Source organism: Protopterus annectens, chromosome 8.part0 (assembly GCF_019279795.1).
Source record: "Protopterus annectens isolate FY-2018-M chromosome 8.part0, PAN1.0, whole genome shotgun sequence".
In the NCBI taxonomy this organism is placed as follows: Eukaryota; Metazoa; Chordata; order Ceratodontiformes; family Protopteridae; genus Protopterus; species Protopterus annectens.
The window spans coordinates 160,480,585-160,496,860 of record NC_056741.1 but is presented as its reverse complement, the minus strand read 5'-3'; the positions used below and the strand labels follow the sequence as shown (position 1 = coordinate 160,496,860).

At 36.5% G+C, this 16,276-nt stretch overlaps 1 protein-coding gene across 4 annotated transcripts in view; it reads left to right on the top strand.

Moving 5' to 3' along the window:
• Positions 1 to 16,276, top strand: part of FOXJ2 (forkhead box J2) — a 1,179,137-nt gene that overhangs the window by 1,042,441 nt on the left and 120,420 nt on the right. For all 4 annotated transcript variants that reach the window (XM_044079672.1, XM_044079673.1, XM_044079674.1 and 1 more), the window contains one exon: positions 11,505 to 11,720. In XM_044079672.1, coding sequence (XP_043935607.1) covers positions 11,505 to 11,720 — 216 coding nt within the window. The remainder of the gene's footprint in view (positions 1 to 11,504; positions 11,721 to 16,276) is intronic.

Below are 16,276 nucleotides of genomic sequence, written 5' to 3'. Positions count from 1 at the left end.
AAATTATCCGTTTCATTTTAGTGAGAAACAATGGACTTATGTGCTTCACTTAAACAGTTTTTCATCCATTAAGTGTAAGTAGTCTGTTATTCTGGAGGTGAAGTGTTTAGTTTCCTATGTAAAATCATTAAAAGTGGTAGCTAATAGTACACTTTTATAAACAAATATCAGACAGATCTAGTACAATAAATGCAACATACACATTTTCTATTTTTGTTATACTTGTAAATAAAGAAATCAGCATATATTTAAATTTTTATTTTTTGTTATACTTGTAAATAAAGAAATCAACATATATTTTATATGTTTGCTACAAATACTTTTTTGATATAGTTTGGCATGTGTCTCCAGTTTGAGAAGACTAAGTAAATAAATAAGTGATTGAATATTTCAATTAACTGTTTCAATGTGTACCTTGTCTGTTATAAGGATGAATTTTACATGCTTGAATATCAAATATTGTTTCATATAAATCACAATTATAAAATACATATTTTATAACTGTATAGCACTTTCCACTACTTTAACATTTTTAAAATAAGATTCGTTTGACAAAAGGAATGAAAAAGTAATTTTTTAAATGTCTTTAATTTGCTTGTCATTGGCATTTAACAGAAAATGAACTTGGGTATATGCTTGTATACTCCATTGATACTTAACAGATTCAACATGAGCTATGTTTCTTATTAAACCACTATGTTAATTTTCATGTAATATTTACAATGAAACATAACTAATGAAATTGTAGGACAGGATAAAGCTCGGTCACTTTTTAATTTTTCATTAATTACACATAACTAATAATTTACTTGCTAAAAGATTCATAACATAATATTTATAAAAAAAACTGCCATGTAATCCTTTTTTCCCCTTTTCAAGAATAATCAATAGAGTTTTAAATTTATATAGAAGCAACAGTATTTGTATCTCTTATTATACTGATTATTTTTAACTTCACTTTCATGAAACATGAATTCAGTGCTGTGAAGTCTGGGTAACATTATTGATCTTTTAACTACAACTATATAACATGCTCCAGAATCCAAAAACTGAGTAGATAAATCTTTAATTTAATAACAAAGGGATGTGACATGAATGAAAATTAGTCTTTAAGACCATATCATATGAAGAATATAATATCAGTAGCTGTCATTTGTATTAATACTAGTTGTTTATGGATTCACTTCAGAAGCCTGAATGATCACAAGCCTGAATTGCATAAGCCGGAAGACCAAAAGCCTGACATTTCATAAGCCTGAAAACTCAAACGGATAGGATACATTTATTGACTGAAGACGACCCAAAACAGATTATATTTCACCAAATATAAGGAGGAGGGCAAGCCCCCCTGCCCCCACACCCCCTGCTACACACACACACACACACACACACACACATATATATATATATATATATATATATATATACATACATACACACTAAAGTGCAGTCTCTAAGTTGATATATTTAATTAGCAGGGGGTGTGGGGGGTGCAGTCCCCCACATGGGGGATGCAGGGGGCTTGCCCCCCTGCCCATACTTGGTGAAAACTGCTATCCTTTGTCTTGTATGTGTTTTTGTGCGTCATATTTTGTGTTCTGTATATTTTCAGTCTTATGGGATTCAGGCTTTTGAGTTTTCAGGCTTATGAAATTTCAGGCTTTTGGTCTTCCGGCTTATACAATTCAGGCTTGTGATCATTCAGGCTTCTGAAGTGAAACCACTGTATATTTATATTCTACAAAGGAGTTAAATGGGACATGCCTATAATGTATAATATAGAGTATTACTGACAGAAATACCCTATTGTACAGGAAAAGGTTTTTAGGAATAGAATGCAGTTGTTTAAATTGTTATATTCTGATAAAATATCTTAATTTAACTGTGACCATTTTTGTATTAGATATATGGAGATACAATAGATTAATCTTAAGTTAACATAATAGTCTTAATGTCTTATGAGTTAACTTTGCATAATATTGTAAGGAGAAAAGTTAATTCCACAGGTTCTAAAATAACTCAGCCAGCTGAAATCTAAATTAATGCATAGAAGATGCAGATTTGGTTAAGTTGTATGTGTTTATTAGTTTCAGAGTTATTGGGATGTATTCATTATCTCTGGGTTTACTTTGTATAACATTTATCTATTAAGAGTGGCACAATATTTTATATTAATGATCCAGTCACTTTTTATTTAAAATTAAGCCTTTTTTCCTATATTTTAGCACAACTGAAAAGGATCCTTTAAAACTGCTCATTTAATTGCCCTTTGACCTTTTACTCTGAACATCAGAACTATGTGATTCCCATTTAGATGTTGACTGGTACTGCTCGCACTGTGTCTTGTTTTAATAATTGCAAAATAGGCCTCACAACTACAGTGGGAAACTTCATCAAGACTCAACTTTATGAAGGAAAATGGGCTAACATCAAGCTGTTCACAGTAGGTACATTAGTAGACCACATTCAAAACCAGCATAACTGTTGTTCACAACTTTAAGCAAGCACCTGAACTGCCACTTTCTCACTGAAAGTAACAGCAGCAATAAACAGTCACATTTACACTCTGCCTTTTTGTCTCTAGTAGTACACCACCACCATCATAGTGTATAACCAAAATAAAAGATAATGAATAAATACAAAGCGTTTTCATCCATACACAGCAAATCTTCCACAAGATCTTCTGACCACTAGAGAAGAGCAGTCCCTTACAAAACACACACAAACAGCAAGCATGCATATCAATCAGTATAAGCAACGCTTTTGATTTCTTAACAACAAACATGCCATCTGTACTACTTAATATATTTAACTTTTATAATAATGTCAAAAGCAATGGAATCTACCAATGAACTCACAAATCACTTACTATCACTTCCAAATCTCATTTAAATCAGCTGTAAGTCTATAACAACTAACATGCATCTCAAAATTCGTAGTTAAACACCCAGATGACATATATATATAAGAATGCATTTAAATAACTCTGTGATTGTCTATCACTTTTGTGTCAATGCAACTAATTTATAAATGAAAAATAAAACAAAAGGAAACCTGGATGCCTAACAAATAATGATAACGTATCAGTATTAAAAAAAACAAATAATTATAAGTTTATTTAACTTAAAAATTAAATATATTAAGTGTCTAAAGTTATACATTATCTAAATGTAATGAAAAAAAGCTTTTTTCCATTTTTAAGTTATTAAATGATTAAAAATGATTGTAAGACTTAATTACCTTATTAAGGAATGTATCCATGTTTCTTTATTTTCCATTCAAGACTGATATTAATAGAAGTGAGTAAACTTTATTGTGAAAACTTAGAACTGTACTAATATACTGTTGTTGGATAATATTAATGTAAATTAAGTTAAACTTATTTTTCTTTTAGTTTCTTGTTCTTCTCAGTAGTATTTCATCCACTTATTTCAGCTTGTCTTTTCAAGGCGCTGTTGTTCCAATCCGTTTCTTCACATTGATGTTGTATTTTATTTGTTTTCAGGAATGAGAGAGTAGAGTCTGTTTCTTCAAATGACTTGGTTTCATCATGAATAAATATTTCAAGTCTGGCAGGAAATAGCAAGTGAACTTTAATCTGTCTTTTCTATAGTTCTTTTATCAATGGTAAAAATGGTAAGAAACATTTTCTATTAGCCATCACAGCAGAGGAACAGTCATTGTCAAACCTTATTATTTTGTCTCCTATCTTGATAGGAGATTTAGACCAAGCTGTTTTGAGAATTAATTCTTTGCCTTGAGATAAAAAGAATCTGACTGTAGCAGATCCCTGTGGAGAATTGTCTTTCAAAGAAGAGGCAACCAGAGATGTGTGTGCTCTCTCAAAACCATACAGCATAGCTTCAGATAAATTTAAAATCCTAGGAAGCCAAGATGCTAAGACGTTTACGATGCTTTCTCACTCTGTTTTTTCAGGCAAAACAAAAATATGGATATTATTTCTCCTAAATCTGTTTTACAGTTCATCAGTTTTATTTAATGATAAGGTGTTTTGCCTCAGTAAAAATTCAATATTGCTTTAATCTTCCCTTCCATTTCATTCAGAGCATCCTCTGTACTGGATTCTGAATTTTCCATTGTTTTAAAGTCTCATGTATTTTACATTTATTTGGAGCATTTTTTTAAAGTTGTTTAATTTATTGTCCAGTGTGTCCATTTTAAAAAAAAGTTCCTGTATGTTGGTAAGAACAGACTGAAGTTATTTCTTTCAAGGATAAGTCCTGTGAGTTTGTCTTTGAATAACTCATTTCCAATTTACCAGTGAATAAACCTTTCAAATACAGAATCTGACAGGAAAGAAAGAAATATATAAAAGTTTGTAGATAATATACTTCAAGAAGATGTTAAGAAAATATATCCAGTCAAAAAATGTTTAGGATGTCGTAGAAATATAGTTTCTTGTAAAAAAAAAAAAAAAAAAAAAAGGAAATAAAGTAGCAGAGCAAGAGAAATCTGCTGCTAGTCAGTCAGCATTGAATTTTCAATGAGTGTGAATTTAAATGAAAGATATGTTTACCTTTGCTCATGCTAAGTCTATTTTCAGTGTGCAGTTCTTTTGTTTTGTTTAGCAAATGGCCATCAGAGTTTGTGCTATAAAATTTGAAAGCAGTGTTGCTGGTGGAACAGGCAGCATTCTTGCCTTTGCTGCAGAACATTGTCGGTTTGTGCTATAAAATTTGAAAGCAGTGTTGCTGGTGGAACAGGCAGCATTCTTGCCTTTGCTGCAGAACGTTGTCAGTTCTATTCCCACACCATCTAGATGCAATGCAGCATAAGAGAGGTGATGCACTCCTGAGTGTATCTTCCATCAGCTGAGATGTTAAACCACTTTCTCCATCTGCCTGAGTTGGTGGTAGTGAGGGTGGCTGTGAAAGACCCCTTAGCAGATGCCCTGGCCAAGTTTCCCCCAGTAGTATAAATACCATGTCTGGTCTTGGGACTAACCTCGTCAACAAAGGATAGATATGTTAAGTTTTAAATTAAATACACTTTTCTGTAATCATTTCAAAAGTAAAGAAAAAAGTTGTATGCAGACTGACAGCTTTGAATAGTGTTTGCAGTAACTGGGGAGAGAGAGAGAGAGAATTAATGGGAAACTGGAATGGCTGCAGGGAGGACTATGGTCAATTTTTTTCTCTAGGGCCCTATTTCACCATGGTCTGGCTGTGATATAACTAGCATTTCCAACATTTTGTCCATCTGTTCATCTCCACACTCAGCTACAGGAAAGAAAAGTTGTGCTGCTCAGAATTGTTCAGTACATATACTTTCAGTTTGTAGGTTTATATCCAAATCACCTAACCTTCTTCATTCAATAGTTAGTGCTTGGATCTTCTAAATGTGCCTCATTGACTGGAACACTGTCATTAGTTTTTCATTTGACAAGTGTGCATATTCTGATAGACTTCTATACAATGTGACTTGTCAGAGTCCAAAGAATGCAGTTGTGATAAATGTGGGGTGGCAGTGTTACGGGACTTTTGAGGGAAAGCATAACTGAGCTCTAACTTCAAACATAAGATTCAACAGACCCCCCCCCTTTGCATTTGCAATCGTAGAGAAATAATTTACGAAATTGGTACCTGCTGTTTGGCATCACCTCCCTGACAGTATTAGAGCTACTAATAATATAAATAACTTGATAAATTACTGAAGACGCACCTAATAAAAGCAAATTGCTACAAATGTTTCTTAGCAAATGGCTGACTTTAACAGTTATCTAACAGCAGTCAGCCATCTTAAGTGCCGCTTTTTAGTAGGGAGTATAGACTGCATGTAAGACAATGAAAGTGATGGGTGTGATGTACATTACCTACATTGAATTCTTCATTGCTGATTTACTTACGGTTTCTATATTGTTATGAGGTAATTATGCTGTTAGCTTTGACTACTTACGGTTGCTATATTGTTTGACGTACTTATGTGGTTAGCTTTGACTACTTACGGTTGCTATATTGTTTGACGTACTTATGCGGTTAGCTTTGACTACTTACGGTTGCTATATTGTTTGACGTAATTATGCTGTTAGCTTTGACTACTTACGGTTGCTATATTGTTTGGCGTACTTATGCGGTTAGCTTTGACTACTTACGGTTGCTATATTGTTTGGCGTACTTATGCGGTTAGCTTTGACTATATACTACTTATCTTCTATTTAGTTATTTTCTATTGCTATAAGTATTCTATACTATATGCCATATATTTATTTCTAACTGATTAGCTGTCTAATTTTATTTAGTGTGTCAGAATTATCATTTATTATTCTTTTATATATATTCCACATTGATGTAACTTCACTGTCACTGTTTTTTTTTAATACCTAAAAATAATTTTTGGACCAGTACACCAACCTGGTTAACAATGATAAACAAATAAACTGTTGTCTTCTAACAGTCTGCAAATGGTTAAATCAAAACAAATAAATAAAATAATGATGCATGCATTTGTATTTATTTGTTTTATTCTCATTTATTTGAAGGGGCAGTCAAACAAATTAAGAGCATGTAATAATTTCTTAGTAAAATTTAAAAGCATCATTTGGCTACACTAGTTCTTTGCCAAGTCAAGAATGCTTCATAGCTGATATATTCCAACACTCCACATCCTGACCTTCTAGCCATGTCATCTGCAGTAATTTAGTCTTTTATAGGTGTTTAAAAGCCTCAGACACCTCTGAATATGGGAAGGTCATCATCATCTTCATTGTCTTCTGTAGTAACATCAGTTGTGCTAGACACTTTGGATGCATTTTGTCTGAGACCATTAGCAACAATCTGCTCACCTGTGACATGCAACTAAATGGGACAGTCATCATCGATAGAATTCCAGGCTTCTCTGGAGTCAGGGGGGAGACTTTGATTTTGCAGAGGTGGTTATTCTGATTCTGATGCAGATGATTCCACTCTTCTGCTTCTCCTCCAGAGGATTTTTCTTTTCAGAGACACTTTCATTCTATGAGGGAACATTTTAAGTGGGAAGGTCAGACTCTCTGATTAGGAAAAGGCCACTAAATTACCAGCTGCCAAAGTTTTGCACAAAAAGGTTTCCATCCCACAGCTTGGAAAGTGGATGCTCATTCAATTGGAACCTTGTGTTGGAGAACTCACTTACAACAACCTTTTGAGCCTGTGCAGGGAGAGAGTTGAAATATTATTCATGGAGACTGCTTTTTGTTGGCCATTACCTCTCTGCGAAGAAGTTTCAATTTCATGGCAGTTATGGCAGTTGAGCCTTTCTTAATTTCCTTTTCCAGGTGTCTTTGCGTACTAACCTTATGCTTTAAGTGGTTATGTGTTCTTCTGTGGCTTTAACTAAACATATCCATTTACTTTTTATTTGCCTACTTTTATAAAAAAATAAGGAAAAAAGGACTTGGATATTTGCAATACACACACATATTATTTGCAGTTGCGATATTATTTGAGCAGAACCAAGCAGCTCAGGCAGTTGTTTTGTTTGTTTGCTTTTGTTTTTGTTTCAAAACCTCAAGGGCAAAAGTGATTTCAAATTTTATTATTTTCTGTTTGGTTTTGTTTGGTAAGCTAAGATTCCAGCATTTTAGGGGAGATTCCACTAGGGCACTAGCCACAAGCAGCTACTTGGAGTTCAGTGCATACTTTCTCTAAAATTACCACCCTTCCACTTACTCTCTAAATCTAGCTGGATTTTTGCCAATTTTATTTTACAGGCATGCAGGCAGCTCCTAATGCTTTATAGTTTGCCATCCTCCCTTTGGGATTCTACCCATATGTAAGGACTGCAGCAATGTGATCTTCGAACATTTAGAATGTCACCACTCTCACATTGCTGCAATGCTTCCTTACCCAGACTAACATCATCTTCATAAATGAAGCAGACTGCTCTCCACATTCATCATCCTCAGGAACAGATTCTGCTGATTGGAAATCTATTCCTAGACCTTTAAAGTAATGCTGTTCTACACAGGTTATTAAGACAGCATTCCACACCTTTCCTCCCATGTGATAAACTTATTTCAAGATTAGTGACTCGAGTGTTCTGTCAGTGTTGATGTTACCCGCCATTACTCTTTTTATCAATTCTTCGCAGTAGTTTTGCATGAACACAGAAGTTATACTTTATTTATTTAACATTTGTTTACAGGGAAAGTCTGACTGGGGCAGAGCCCATTTTCAGCGGAGGTCTGGGGAGAAATGAACCAGATACATATACCTTAATCAAGTGGTTGTATTTCTGCAGTTGTGCTCTTTGGCAGACAAAAGACTTTGATAATGCTGTCACAGCTCGCAAGTTCTTTGGCTGGCGGCTGGGAAGGACATTTATCTAAAATGAAGACAGACTTTTGCTATTGCATTAATGTGTGCAGTTAGGCTCTTATGGCTGAAATAAAAGATTTATGGAACCAGCATGTAAACACAGAACAAGGCGTCTGTGCATTCAATTTCTGTCAGCTTATCTAGAAAGAAGCATTTTATATTCACACAATGAAAACATCTAAGCAGTCTGGTATTCCTAATCATGAGGGGTTTCAATTTATAACTGTCACATTTGTTAACACAAAATAAAATGGTGATTCACCCTTCCTTTGTTTAAAGCCCTCTCGTGCCCTCTTACTCGTACAGCATCCCTGGCTTCAAGTGTTCCCTCAAGTAACATAAGGTGCACAGTTGGTCATCAGTTTAGTCAGTCATCTTCTTCCAGTAACCTTTTAATTTTTAATGGGTACTTTAATGAAATGACTATCTCTCTGGCTAAAAGCCAAGGCAGCTTTGTCAGTAGTGAACTGATCATTAAGTGTTTATCTGTATTATACAATGGTGGCTCATTTGTATTCAAAAACGAACATGCTGATTGGATAGCCTGGTCAGCATGCCAGTTGTAAATCAAGAATGCACCAAAAGAATAAAGTCTGGCTGCTTAAGTATCATTGAGCATGACAGCAGTTTGAGTGGCCTTTTATGGTTGAAATGCTCTGAAATTAGCGTTTTTTGTCATTGTTGGTTTATATATTTAGTTTCACTGCTTACTAGAAAAGTACAAAACTACACGTTTCAATTACAGTCTAACAAATGCTGCTGTATTAAACAAGAATATTTTAAACATGTCTGATTGTAAAAAAATGGCCACAGCAAAATATTCCAATTTTCTTTACATAAATACTCACTAGACCTACAAAGACATACTAATGACTTTTTAACTTACAATCAGACATGTGATTTGTACTCAGTCGATTTAGTGGCCATAGTTATTGAGTACATATATTGGTGGAGGTTTACTATCGAAATGTAAAAAATTAAAAAAAAAAACAACGGTACTAATCAGCAAATAGTTTTGCCAAAAGTACAAATAACCTAACGGCCCCATTGTCGAAAAACAGCTGTTAATGCTGAAAATGTCGACAACGACATTTTACAGCATTAACAACAATGCCACCCTTGCCGTAACTCCCTAATCCATACACCTAACATGCCGTTTATGCAGGGGGGCAAGCCCCCCTGCACCCCCCGACACCCCCCCAGCTTAATATTCCAACTCGGAGATCACACTACAATGAGGAAAGGGATGTATTTCCCTAACCGCACTGTACTGCGATCCCTGTACTTAATCGAATGTTACATTTGCGAATGCACAGTCCATTTGCAAATATAATGTTCGCTCATGTAACTTGCACACATATGAAGTAGTTTGAATACTTCATAACCGTGCAATTGCATGGCGAAATTTCAGTGGTAAACCATTGGTGGATTATAATGACAGCAGTTTTGCATTGTTTAATCATTCGGGCTTCACCCTTGTGATCAAACCACGCCAGCCATGGGTAAATCCTGATATACCTACACCCAGTCATGGGTTATTGCTTAATTGTACAGCTCAGTTGTCTATTTCTTTGCCAACATACCCTTTAGCAATTGCTTACTAAATCTCATTATAGGTTGTTAAGTTTAAGGTTTTAATTCATGTTATTAATTGAACATTATTTTGAATTGTAGTAAAAAAAAATCTGAATAACTAACTGCCACTACCTTGTCAGTAGAATGGCTCTCTAGTGACAACAGAGTGACTTCAACCATATCGTTTTTAAAATCTGTCTTACCAGCCATTACTGACTTTAAATGTGGAAACATTACCACTGATCTGCTGGTCAAAATTTTCTGCTTGAGATGTCAGAATTAGACTAGTGACAAAGAATCTTTTTGAATCTGCTTGCACAAACCATTAGTAAACAGGGTTCCTATCAGATGACTGAAGACGCATTTTGTCGAATGTGTCTTGGTTGAACTTGAAATGTCGAAAAGGCAAAATGACGAAGCGGCATATAAGCTAATTCTTTCCATGGGAAAGAAGAAGCTTGGCCACTTCAGTCACTTTGCCATTTTCGGCACAGTAGTTCAATTTCAGAGTTGGTATATTTACATAGGGGGTGTTAGCACAGCCCACGTTGAAGTGTCTTGGTGAAGCCCCCACTTTATGCAATGTTTTAATGTCTTTTTTTTTTGTTCTGGTTGTTTGATGTTTTGTGAATTTGAACTTTAGAGTTCGATATAACAACATTTGATCATTTGTTGTTATAATATAGACCCTAAAGAGCTACATTTAAATTCTCATCTTCAGCCAATGTTACTTTCTTTTGCTCCTGCCCAGTGTCCTCCTCCAAACCTGATAGCAGAGCTAACTGGTTCTCCTCCTACTTCCAACTTCTTAATAGGCACACTAACAACAAGATTTCTGGCCAGACGAGTTTGCTGCTTTCCAGTTTTTAGGAGATCCATTTTTTTTTACCTTGTCCATCACTGAGAACAACTTCAATTGTCATGTAGCTGTATCTTTGATTTACACTTCATGGGTACGTGGGTGTGGGAGACAATCATAAATTGCAGTATATGCATGTTTGTGAACTTTCATTGTATTAAACTTCAGTTGGAGAAAAGAAGGCAACTGTTATAGTTAATATTTTAAAGCCGATAGTCTCAGTTTTAGAATAGAAAACCTCAACAGAGACAGTATCTTAAATGTATTATCAGCTCTGTTTGCGAATTATTTGTTTAAAGATATCAGTTTTGGTAGTAACAGCAAAATTAAGCAGTTAGTATTTAGATCAGGAGAAACAAATCTGTGGATAAAATCAGAAGACTTTATCACAGATGGACATGAACTTCACAGTATAGTATGGCATTTCCTTATCGTGAGAGGTACATCTAACTGAGCAGAATAAAAGGCAAGATGACAAAGCAGATATTTACTGTAAATCATGTAAGACTTTGCTCTGCCAAAACAATCACTAGGTGTCTTATCTACTGTCAAGAGGTCTGGGTAAGAAATACATGTATGCTGCCATTCATTGGATATGGCTGAACTCTAACCATTTTAGACCTTAAGTGACTTATCTGTTCTCAGCTGTAGATTACCTGTAGTTATGTTGCAAACATCCACCATATGTCACAGTGATAGAATGGTAACATGAGTGAAATCAGCTTTTTTAACCATGTATTTTGAATTCTTTTCAGCGCTCATGAACATGACAGGTGATGGGGTGCAGCAGTCACTGAGAAGTTCCTGCATGTACCAGCAGGCTCCGCACACTCCTTTGCACACCCCAACTCCCATGGGGTGCCAGGGCAAACAACAGGCAGAGAATTACGGCAATGGTATTCCCCACCATACGGTGCAGCACAGTTATCATCAGCCAGCTCCACACCCACCAATGACAGCTGCTGGCATGGGTGAGTATAAAACAGGGGCATGGCATTCATGATAGAAGTAAGGCACTGATGACAGACTTGATAGAACTAAGGCATTGATGGCAGCCATAACATAACTAAGGCATTGATAGCAGCCATAACATAACTAAGGCATTGATGGCACCCATAACATAACTAAGGCATTGATGGCACCCATAACATAACTAAGGCATTGATGGCAGCCATAACAGAACTAAGGCATTGATGGCAGTCATGATAGAATTAAGGCATTGATGGCAACCATAATAGAACTAAGACATTGATAGCAACCAAGAGAGGACTAAGACATTGATGGCAGCCATGACAGAATTAAGGCATTGATGGCAGCCATGATAGAACTAAGGAACTGATTGCATCTGTAATAGAACTAAGGCACTGATGGCAGCCATAATAGAACTAAAGCGTTGTTATTTAGGATGCAACTGCGAAGGTGAGTGCAACTTGAATCTATACTGTGAAACTGAAACTTGCAGAAATGTGCAGCAGATTGAGAAAAAGTAACATGGCATGCTAGCATTTATTGGTGACATTGCCCCAGTGTTTCATGTTCTACCATTCAGCCGTATAGCACTCCAGTTACTTATTCTTTTTCCTGTTCCCATCCCTGCCAGTCTTGTTCCCATCCGTGCCAGTCTTGTTCCCATCCCTGCCAGTCTTGTTCCCATCAGTGCCAGTCTTGTTCCCATCCCTGCCAGTCTTCTTGCACATGCCTGTGAATGACTGAAACAAATTTGGTAAAGTCCAAGTAATTTACATCTACTGCTGCCAAGTTCTCTTGGGTTATAATCATAAAACTGGATCCAATTAAGCTGGAAGCTTCTTTTTTTATATAAGCTATTGTTAATTGCTGTGCTGGACATGTGTGATTTCTAGCAAAGCAATAGAAAATGTAAAGCAGAGTATGATGTTAAGGTTGCTACAGATTCCAAAGGAAGCTACAAAACTTTCTTCAGTTGTGTCAGAAAGTTACGGAATAATGTCCTGCAATGCAGTGAGCTCAGCTGTAATAATACCACCCATTCTGACCCCAAGGATATAGCTAATATGTCATCAGTCAGGTCCAGTGATAATTTTGCCCCTTCTACCTATATTGTTAGCACTGCAGTCCTTGAGAACTTAGTTTCCCCTGTAATCACCTTGAAACAGTCTTAGAATCACTGTCAGAGGCGAAAAATAATGTTTCCATAAGACCAGACAGCTTACCAGGCTGTATTTTCATTAGTGCCAGGAATGCAAAGAATGCATTATCTGAGTCTGCACTGTAACTTTTCAACCTCAGCTTATATATAGGCTTTATTCCTTATCCCTGGAGAACAGATAATGTGACTCCCCTACACAACGGTGGCCCCTGTACAGACGCAGGTAAATATAGACTCATCAGCTTTACCAGTCTTGTATGTAATACCGTGGAATGTGTAATAGCAGAACTCATTTATGCAGACATGGGTAACCTAACTGATCTAGATCCCAGTCAGTTTGGTTTTGAGAAGGCAAGGTCCTTTCTCATGTGCCTAGTAAGCTTTTTTGAAAAGGTTAGAGGGGCTGTGGACAGTGATCATTCTGTGTAGATCGCTTGCGTACCTCGACCTGCCTAAGGCTTTTGACACAATCCACCATGCTGGTATTATTGAAAAGTTAAACACGCTTAATGTAAACCCCTGTTTCATCTGCTGGATTGCAACACACTGACTATACAAAGATTCCAAGTTGTGAACATTGCTGGCTCCCTCTATGAATATAAATTTCTAACTAATGGGGTGCCACTAGGCAGTTTTGGTCCCCCTCCCATTTGCCATTTACTATGCAGACATCTAAGCCAATATTCCAGAAGTACACTTGACCAGGTTTGCTGGTTGCCGCTCACCCACTGATACAAAACAGCTCCAGCAATTGATAAAATATACACATACATGGTGTATAAAAAATGGTCTCAAGTTAAATAAAAAAAAGTGCAACACAGTAGCATTTGGCAGAAATGCTGTTCCAGCCTCATATGTTATAAATGGTACTCCCTTCAGACAAATACAGTTGTAGGAGACCTAGGTTCTTGTATGGATAACTCTCTCATTCAAGCATCATTTTGCCACCACAGCCACAAAACCCTTCAATCTGGCCCATTTAATTTCCAATGGAATATCTTCAAGATCTAAAGAGGTCATCCTACCACCATACTCTTCCCTTATCAGACCCATCATTGAACCCAGTGCCCCGTTTAGTACATATAAAGCCAAACATGTCACACTACTGGAAAGGCCCCAAAGATTTCTAACCAGGAAAATTAAAGGTCTTAAATCTTTAAAACACAGACAGAAATTCTTCCAATTCTGGGTAGCCTACAGATTGCTGTGAAGTGACCTGTTTCTCACATTTCAAGCCATGAAAGACCTAGTCCTATTTGACCTCCTATTTATTTGCAAAACCAGTGGCTTTACAAGCACCCACACTAGAGACCAAAATCTGCATCTACAAATAAGACCTGCTGGAGTGACAGATTCCTAACTCAATGTATTCCTAGCCTATGGAACAAGTTACCACTATGTTTTAAAGTGCTACACTGGTTACCTGTAAGGCTAGTCTTGATGACTGGATGGGTAGATACAAATTTACATCAGGTTTATCATATACAGCCCTGTTCAATTTATGAAGTGAATACTATTAAGTACTTAAAAATGGTGGCAAACACTTTTAAGTTTGTTTAAAAGTGTATATGCTAGGCATCTTATGGTCACCGTGATCTCTTGCCTGGTATGATTCAGTGTTCCTGTGTTCCTCTTTTTTGTCTCATTGACTTTCCCTGCAACTACTGTTAGGCTAGCTAGCTTTTAGTTCCTTGTATTTTTCCTTTACTTGTAAAAGGATAAGACTTTTGCTGTATTCTGTTCCTTAGGTGCTTCTACAAGTAAAGAAACAAATGGATAAGTAAATAGAAGAGTAAATGGATTTTAACACATCACCTTTCCAGTGTACTTCTCAGAAATAGCTTACTCATGTGTTAAAATGGCTAAGAAAATGGCCGAAGGCCAGAGCCCAGACAGTGTGACTTGTAGATGCATCATCACAGAGTAGTAATATGTCCAGCTGTGTCTCTCTGGGCCTAGTGCTGAGACCACTCCTTTTTGGTATTTACTTTTCTGATCATCAAGCAGAGAGTGTCAAGACTCCTGGCTAACAAAGTTTGCAGGCAGTTGCAAACTGTGTATTGTTTTTAAGTCATCATATGGCACCCAAACCCACTAGAATGAACTTGCCCTGGTAAACTCATGATGAACTAAAAATATGCTCAAACTAAATGCTAAAAAGTGCAATGTCGTCACTTTTGGTAGACGCCCCTCCTCTCATCATACTTTCTCTAGAACACACCTCTACATAAAAATGTAGTCATGGACCTAGGCATGTGGGATGATAGCACCATCTGTTCTGATTATCAATGGTTGTCAGGAAATCCTTTTATGTAGCCCAGCTAATCGACAAAGAAATATGAACGTGTAGAGAGAAAATCAGTCTTTCATATTCAGCACTGAACAGGACAATCCTCAACTACAGTGACCCCTATGGATCTCACTAAGCATATCAAACAACAAGAAAGACCCCAAGGTTCTTAAGCAAAAAAGATCACAGGCCTAAAGTCCCTAAGCTTACAATAGAGGATGGAAGCCCTATCCCTTATTCAGAGTCTTGTAGACTTTTGAGAGCAGATCTCTGTCTTGTCACCACACTATTAGAGACTCAATTATCTTGAGCCTCCTGTTTCTCCCCAGATCAATATCTCCACCAATAGTAGAACCATAAACCTACATCTTAACATTGTAACTAACAGATAAATAAAACATGATGGATCACAGGTTTATAACTCAGCACCTCCCAAATCATCTTCTTCTGCATGTTAAGCAGTGTGACTATCTTCATTTAAACATGACTGGGTGGGTATCCACATATTTACCCCAGGATTGACTGGTATGACCTTCCTGGAGAAAAGAGGTGCTGCATGAGAGAGGGTATGGTCATGGCAAAATTGGTCATGAGACTCATTGGCTTTGGAATATCTATGACTCTACAAGCAGTCTCAAAATTATTATTAACAATTCTCAGGTGGAATGAAATGTGAACTTTTTTCAGATTCGTGTATGGCTTAACCCAATCTGCCACTGAATTATATTTAAACGTTCAGTTTCTTCAGTACCCACTGATCTACCGAAAACCTCAACAGAGGTGTTCCCGCACACTGGACAGATTTCAGAAGACTCTAATAGAAAGTTTATCTGGTCTCTGTGCTTTATACTACCTGATGGAATCATGTAAATCTCAGCATTCTTCATATCTAACCTGAGGTTTGATAAGTGCTCTCGCTAATCTGTTGCACCTCCTTTCCAGCATAAAACCTTCCCCTTACATTACTTTATACAGACTGGTGTAGAGTGTTCATCCAGTTCTTCTGCTTCTCTCACTCTTCTGTGAAGGGTTTATATCAGTCCGTCGAAACGGCTGAATATCGAATACCAGATGTTCGAACTGTAAAGTTCAAACACTGGTAATCATGA